The 7,880-nt window shown below is 37.5% G+C and overlaps 2 protein-coding genes across 5 annotated transcripts in view; both read right to left on the reverse strand.

The window, feature by feature from the left end:
• Eip63E (cyclin dependent kinase Eip63E) overlaps positions 1 to 7,751 on the reverse strand; it is a 38,004-nt gene extending 30,253 nt beyond the window's left edge. Inside the window, exons 1-2 of one of the 3 annotated variants that reach the window (XM_081983973.1) lie at positions 7,521 to 7,751; positions 5,934 to 5,969 (exon numbers count right to left, since the gene is read on the reverse strand). In XM_081983973.1, coding sequence (XP_081840099.1) covers positions 5,934 to 5,969; positions 7,521 to 7,587 — 103 coding nt within the window. In that variant the 5' untranslated portion in view covers positions 7,588 to 7,751. Of the gene's footprint in view, positions 1 to 2,749; positions 2,899 to 4,696; positions 5,061 to 5,933; positions 5,970 to 7,520 lie in introns of those variants that run through there. The other 2 variants (XM_081983975.1, XM_081983974.1) reach the window with 2 other exon arrangements.
• Positions 298 to 2,742, reverse strand: LOC145731990 (uncharacterized). Of its 2 annotated transcripts, XM_081983999.1 has the most exons (4): positions 2,200 to 2,742; positions 1,911 to 2,140; positions 1,636 to 1,726; positions 298 to 1,581 (listed from the first exon to the last, which is right to left on the reverse strand). In XM_081983999.1, the coding sequence occupies exons 1-4, from the start codon at positions 2,325 to 2,327 to the stop codon at positions 1,374 to 1,376; spliced, it is 657 nt and encodes a 218-aa protein (XP_081840125.1). In that variant the 5' UTR covers positions 2,328 to 2,742; the 3' UTR covers positions 298 to 1,373. The 2 variants fall into 2 exon arrangements, with proteins under 2 accessions (XP_081840125.1, XP_081840124.1); XM_081983998.1 differs by having other exon boundaries at positions 298 to 1,726.
• Positions 7,752 to 7,880: the final 129 nt, after the last annotated feature.

Consider the following 7,880-nt stretch of genomic DNA (forward strand, 5'->3'; position numbering starts at 1 on the left):
ATACACTGTAAACAAGTTAACCACACTTTTCTGCTAGTCCAGAGGGCACTAGAGCTCGAATCAGCTAAGAAAAGGCCACGGCCGTCATCAAACGATGATGTCACGATCTCTGTACGTCTCGCTTTAAATATTGCTGCCTTCGTTACTTTCCAAGTTGATGCAGCGAGTCAATGGCGTGCTATTCTCTGCTCAGTGAAATGAAATTTAATTAACGTAAATAGGTGTAGTTTTTGCTTTTTCATTTCATAAATTGTATTAAAACAGGATAGGTAAGTAGGTTTTATAAAACAAACCAAATACATATACATACATAATATTGACGCTTTGAGAACAAAATTGGCCTAGGTCTCTGGTCCCATTTCTTTAAATATTAATTTAAAAAATAAACAAGAAAACAAGCAAAGGGTAAATTAAAAAAACATACAGTGTGTTTCGGTTAAAAAGATCTGTGCAAATTATTTTTCTGCTGTAGCTGCAGGGTGATGATTGATGAAGAATATTAAATACCAATTAGTTTAAATCCAAATTATATAACTTAACTTAGGGCAATGTTAACCACAAAAAAACATTGTCTTGGGGCAATTAATCAATTATTGGAAGATAAAAATAGGCAGCTGGTTTCTTTTTTCAATTATTCTTAATTTGAAGGTCCTAGAGTGCAGCTAGACCTTGAAAATGAAGTCTCAAAGTAACTTTCAGCTTGCCTTTGCATCGTTTTTGATATACAGGGTTTCATGAAGAAGAGGTAATATTTAAAATTTGTTATCTTTGTTAAATTTAATAATCATATATTTTTATAAATTTGATAATTTTGTTTATTTATAAATACATATACATATACAAATTACGAATTCATAACATAAAACAAAAATCCAAAACTTAGTCTAGGAGTGAGCATCCTAATTCTTCTTCGGATAAACTGGCATCACATTCATCATCATCACCAGAATCTTCATCGCTATCATCAGATGAACCAGTGTTAACAGTAAAAATAAGCTGGTCCACTGTATCATCAAAAATATGCTCTTTTTTTATGAGCTCCTCTTCATACTTTTTTACATGCTGGCAAATGTCAAACCACTCTTTTTCAGACACCTCTTGAAATTTTTGTTTTGTTAAAGCTTCGGTATCAGACAATTTAAAAGTGGTATTATGAGCTGCTACCCAATTTTTAACCAAAGCCCAAATTTTTTCTATTGGGTTTAATTCTGGATGGTAGGGTGGTAAACGCAACACAAGATGCCCATGTTGTTCTAACAGCCTATCTAAGTTATATTGTGGAGGAAATCTAAATTTATTTTCTTGTATGATTTGATACAGCTCTGGCTTTGTTAAATGAGGATCTGCTGGGATTCCTTTTTCCACTAGCCAACTTAACATATATCTCCTTTTTTAGTAGCCGTTGTAATATTTTTGTTAACAGTAACATTGTGGTAGGCTGCATTGTCTATAATAAGGACTGAGCGGTCAGGTAAATTAGGAAGCAATTGCTTTTTTACCCAAGTCATGAAATTTATTCGTTTTAAGCGAATGTCATATGATTCACACAAGAATTTTCTTTTGTCTGGTGTCTTCTGCCACCTACAAAAGATAAAGTTATTTTGATGTACATGATTGCCAAGATGTAAAACATACTTAAATCCAATGTTCTTAAGCAATCGCCCTAAGCTGCTTACACTAATGGATTCAGTCAAGATTTGCTGGTCAATAATTTTTTGCAAAATACCTGTAAAGATAAAAAATAATCCCATTTTAGTCTAAATTTTGTTGTTTTAAATTTTCAATTAACACATTATCAAGGTTTATACATATAGCAAACTAGGCTTACATTTAATTGTAAAAAACATGGTAAGTTCTGCTAGAAAAACTCTGAAGACTCTGTAGGTATACCTAATGTATTATAAACTTACCTTTTAATGTTGGAAGTTTTTTCTCAAGAATATAGAAATCATAAATAATTTCTCTGATTCTTTTGATTTCATCAGGTTTGATGTTATCCAATTTTAATTTTTTAATCTGTCCCTTCTTTGTAGGAGTGTGAAATGATGAGCTTGGCCCTCCCCATTCAACATGTAGTGCTTCTCTAGATATCTTCTGCACAGTAGATCTAGACACCCCTGTAGCTGCTATAGTTCTCTCTCTAAAATGATATTTATTATATTATTCAACGTTTTCGTCGTTTTTAATCAAAGACAATACCTGTAGTTATTCAAAGGAATGGAAACTCCTTCTGCCTCCTTCTTCATAAATTCTAAGACGTTACTTACAATTTCACGCCCTTGGCTGTGTATCACAACACCTTTCTTCCCAATCTTTTTTGGAGACATTGTGACAAATTAACGATTTTTACTTATAACACGTGAACTCAAACTGCGACCATCAACAATACAACCAAAACACCAGACTAAAACGGAAACTAACCTAACCTAATTTTTAAACTCAACCTGTCCGCCACTACATTTTTTTAAACTTGGCAACATCGTTTAGAGTGCCGGCTAGTAAAAGCATGTAAAAGGGTCCATCTGTCCCTGGCCGCACCCGCATTTGTTTTAATTGTGCCCAAGTAAAAAACCGTACTACGTTGCCAAGTGGCTTTTTGACCGCTTAAGAATTTATTTTCGGGAATATTTTAATAGGACGCCTCTGATTATATCTAATGCGACGGCAACTGTAGAAGGAGAAAGAAATAGTTTTAAAAACTGCGTCATTGATGATGCGGTGGCCTTTTCTCATCTGAATCGAGCTCTACCTCGTCGCACTGACTTGGTGGAAGATTTTTTGCGCACCGTCGGTTCGCTCTTCCACCTGCGCAGACTGAACCATCGTTTAAACGAAGAAAAACTCATGGTTCCGCGGATTTGCTGATCGAATACAATGAAACTGGAGCAAGTAAATAATAAATTCCAACAAATCTCGCGATTTACCGCTTGTCGCAAGTTTGTCGATTGATAGCGAGTGATAAGGGCTTCATTTTTATGTAATGCAGCGTTTAATCAACGTCGATAAATTGCGTCTCGGGCTATGCCCCCGAATCTCAAAAAAATAAATGACACCAGAGAGTTGCGATTGCTCTAATTCAACATTTATTAACGAGAGCAAACAATCGGGGTTAGACAGGCAGTAAAACGGACAGAGAGGCAAAGAGAAAGCGAATAATTAAAAAAATCAACAATACTGGTATGCATTAAACAGATGACACCAATTAGAGTAAGAGATAACAATTTCTTCTAATCCCTTAGTCAAATAAACGGTCTCGGTGAAAGGATAAGCCCCTAAATATTGACTAAGACCGACCTTTATTTGACTACTAGAGGATGATAAATTGTGCATGTGATTTTCTCCTACTCTTTATAATGCACTTTTCGATTTTAATCAAAACAAGATTCTTGGTAGGTATTATAACCATGATCTTGATGTTCCGAGGTTGTAATTGGTAAGGAAACTACTCACTGTACTGTGTGACCAACTGAAAGTCCCGTGAATGGTAGATCACCCAAAATACATGTTTGGCTATAATAACCAAGCAGAAAGGCAAATTTACTTATGTTGGTAAAATTTTACCCAAATTTACAAAAATTACTCAAGAAAGTCAAAAATTTGTTGAAGTTTTTGAAGGAAGTTAAAACTTAGTAAGAAATACCTTTCAAGACAAATGAATACTTATAAGCTATGAACCTAGTTGAACATTACCTCATTTTAACCTTAAATACAACTTTTGGTAAACCAGACTTAAGGGGCATTTGGACAGGTCAAAATTTACTTCATTATAACTGAACATCTTGAAGGTTATTTTTGGTAAACAGATACACCACCATATTCACCAATATAGTATCTAGCTGATAGCTCATTGGTTGCTACAATGGCAGGTTCCTGTCACATTGTGCATACCTTTCTCTTGATAACTCCCTTCCCTTCTTTCAAGAATAGCAAATTGCTGCTTAACAAATTGTTAAACTTATCAGTTTGATAACAATTTGGTGAATGTCGCCAATAGTCAAATATTTATTATTTTTAAACAAAATGTCTTCGGAGTCAACTGTCAACTGTCAAAGGTAGAAAAGTAAGCATTATTTACCTAAAATTCAACCTTATCATTCCTTTGAGGTTACGGATGAGTATCAAGTTAAAACAGCTTTCTGACTTGATGGTTAAATACTAGGCATATTTCCTATGCTTGGAAGTAAATTTTCCCTGTTCCATACTGACTTTTGAGGTTAAATTTTGGGAATTTTTTAGGGTTTGTTGGGCAATTATGATTGCAAATTTGTAAGCCGTACAGACCTGGATAAATACTTGATAAACCTAATGACTCAGCCATCGAATAGAATAATAATTTTCACAGTCGGACCGAAAATGCAAAACAGCAAATACGCGCGCGTTAACATTACGTACTTCCTGCATTTGTTTCCCATCCTCAATAAGCAACCAATTGTCGTTTCTAATTACATAAAAAAAAAGAACAACGCCACACAGATGTCTCATCATTAGCTCGGACGTCAGAGCCGGGCTCTAAATTAATTAATAATTATTATTAATTGAGAAGGCTCAATTTAATCAATTTTGGTGCGTAAGAGGCGGCTGTGCGGATTAGTTATGCAATTGTTGTTAACGACTGAGTCATGGTATTCTTTTGTTTTTTTTTTCCGGGTGATTAATACACCACACATCATGGTGAATGTAAGAAAAACGTAATTACCTTTTAAAACCAGCTTGACGTCAGTTTTGGCAGCGTTCACGACTTTTTCCAGTGTGCGATTATTACGACCTCGACTCTAAACACACATACACTGAGTTACGTGAAAAGTCCCCAGAGGACAATGACTTGGTGGAACATCGCCGATAGGTTATCAGGGCCTGGACAAAGAACGGAAGTCTTCTGTTTCTTATCAGTAGAATATATACAGAAAAACAACTGAACAACAACAATTGGAACGGAAACAACGATCGCACCGAACTGACCACTGCTCTGTACGCAAAAAGGCAGGCAAGCGGTTTGAAAAAGAACTTTCGATGAGAGGGAGAGAGAGAGAGGCGGCGTGCGATGATTACGTTACAAGCCACCACAGCCGACTGCGATGACTCACCACCGTGTGTATATATGTGTGGGAGGGTGGAACGAGGGCGCAAAATCACCAACCATCCCCCCCCTCAACCCTCATGTTTTGTTAACGATAATATGGACGTTTAATTGGCGGAAGCACCGCCACTGGTTCTGGACGTGTCAAGCGTGGAATTCCGACCGGTTCCTATCCGACGAGTTTTTTAGCAAAAATATATTACCCATGCCAATGGCCTAGCTGATGGTGGTGTACACGGTCAAGAAAAGAAAAATGTCATTTTAGCCAAATTGGATTAAGCTGGAATCGAACTAGTGACTGTGTTGTATTGTGTTTGTCAAGAAAAAGCAGCAAGCTTGACAATCACAAATTATCCACTGGGCTGAAATTTGTAGAAAATGTGACACTGATAACAGCTGTCATCTTAATTGCGTTTGATTTTTGGTATACAACTTAAGTAGTTTGCTAATCTGTCGCAGATCTAATTTCAAGTCAACCTACCCTCGTCAAGACAGACCCAACAGATAAACAAAACACATACGGGCAGCACGTTTCTCCAAGAAATCCAGAACCGGCTTTCAACTAGCAGCTGCACTAAATCGCAGACTTAAGATCGTGAACAACGGCCAACACTATTTTAAGAAAATACACGACCGTAAATGATTTTTCAAACACCCTTGGGGGACCCTATTTTAAGACTTTATAATGGGGTTGGCCGCTCGTAAACGCCATCTGGCTGCCGGATTCGTGTACTGTTTTTATTTACTCATTACGTTGTTACTTTAGGCTAGTTTTAGTTGGTAAGAGGTTTCTAACAGTACTCTTGTATTGATGATATGATTACCCAACTCAAATTTAACCACCAACCTTACTTACCGATTTCTTGAAACACAATAGGAGAGACGTCTTTTCCTGAAAGCAAAAAAATCCTATATTAACGACATTGTGATAAAACATATAAATGGTGGGCGGACAAACACAAAAGCGTATGTAAAGGGCCCTTGAGCCACCCAGATAAGCCTTCACATTGTAAAAATGCGCGTGTTAACATTTATACTTGTCACCTGTGAATAGGACCACACACCTGTAACAAAACCATCTAGTCACCCTGGAGGGTTTATAAAGGCGCACAAAATCCATCATCAACTCTCAAACACCCCTAATATTGGGGGAATGGGGGGGCTAAACGATTATCGGTTCCTTTCAGCCCCTGTCCGGGGGGTGTAAATGGGGGGATTTTAAAAGACTGTCAGGGTGACTTTAACAAGAAGGAAAAAGCTTAGTAGACGTTTCCTGTAAGTGAAAGAACAACGTAGGTCGTTTCAAGGCCGTCATTCTTGCGCTATACTAGGAGAATGCCACCAGTTTGTTGACCGGGTTTTCTCTCTCTTTGTGTCATGATGACCAATAAAAGAGTAGGTAGATACCACCGATTTCTTGACAGTTTCAGCGTTTTTAATTTGACACAAATTGTCTATCCAGTAACTTGTTTGTCCAAAATGCAGAGCAGAATTTGCAAAAAACTTTTTCTTGACAAATCACAAGCTACCAAAAATTCTGTGATTTAACAGAAAACTCACTTTTTCCTTGTTAAATTTTCCAAAGCCAGCATTAAGAATAACTTTCAAGATTCTAAGCCAATTACAACTTGTCACCCAAGCCAACTTCCACCCTAAATCCGACTTTACAAAACTTCTGTCGCGGATTTGAATTGGAAATTTACACTAGACGACCCCCGGCAAAATTGGAATTGTTACAAGAGAGTTGAGCATATTTATCCGTGGACGGGGATGTTTTCCAGCTGGCAGAGTCCCACAATAACTGCCGCGCGGCCGGATAAAATCTAATAAAGCCTTCTCGACCAAACCCGGAGGCCAAAAGAAAGCAAAACACCGCTTGATTGCCCCGCAGATCCTTCCTTTATTCCTTTACCTATTGGAAGTTTCAATAAAATTCTCCCTGGGGACTTGCAGAAGGAATTCTTGGCGGGTTTATAACACTGCAGTAAAGTTTTTGACCTATTGTTCTGCAATGGCCAATGAAGGGATTTTAGTTAGATCTCCTTTTCATAAACACCAGTTACTGTTGATCAGTAAAATTAATGGTCAAGAAGTGGTCAACAAAATGGTGACTGTACTGTTTGGGACTTGGCTATTTCTGATAAAACATTCATGCTAGGGTGGATCAATCACTACAATTTGATTGACTTTATCCTGTAATTTACAGTGAATTGAGTTGAGTTGTTTAATAGCAAAAAAAAAATGTTTTGTTTTAAAGGATAACAATTGTTTAGGTGTGTGATACTAAGTAGGGCAACTTGTTGGTGTTTCCAGGGGCGTAAAAAGGGTTGCTCCTCAAATAACCCCCCAAGGGACAAGCACCTGTTATTAAAATGTGTAATGTCCAGACCCCAGACCGCCTTTCTCGATGGCCAACACACAACAAAAAGAAAACAAAACTCACCATCCTTCGGCCTGGCATTTGCGCTGGACGTGGCACTGCAATGGCTTTTGTCGACCGTGCAATACATAATAGAGCACTCCGTTTCGATGTGTTGTGTTAAGTAATTCTCACCGAACCAAAATTACCATAATTTTTAGTTTTTTCGGTCGCGGACGATTTGATTTCGTGCACTTGATCACTGCCGGAACGCGACCGCCATTACTAGTCTTGTTTCTTGTTGCAACAGCACGGTACATTTTTCCTCCACTAGGTAGCGCCATCACTGTACCTGTCAACAATGTCGTTATTATCAGTCATTTACGTCAATTTAGCGCTTTAAGCAAAAGTCAGCACTGCTTAAGCACATCATAAAACTTGACA

Source organism: Ips typographus, linkage group LG7 (genome assembly GCF_016097725.1).
Source record: "Ips typographus isolate SLU linkage group LG7, UJ_Ityp_2.0, whole genome shotgun sequence".
In the NCBI taxonomy this organism is placed as follows: Eukaryota; Metazoa; Arthropoda; class Insecta; order Coleoptera; family Curculionidae; genus Ips; species Ips typographus.

Excerpts from the sequence above, each read along its gene's own strand:
- LOC145731990 (XM_081983998.1), bottom strand. The coding sequence starts at position 2,327 with ATGTCTCCAAAAAAGATTGGGAAGAAAGGTGTTGTGATACACAGCCAA. Across the intron at positions 2,141-2,199 it reads ATTCCTTTGAATAACTACAG|AGAGAGAACTATAGCAGCTA; the intron begins GTATTGTCTTTG and ends ATATCATTTTAG. Across the intron at positions 1,727-1,910 it reads AAAACTTCCAACATTAAAAG|GTATTTTGCAAAAAATTATT; the intron begins GTAAGTTTATAA and ends TTATCTTTACAG.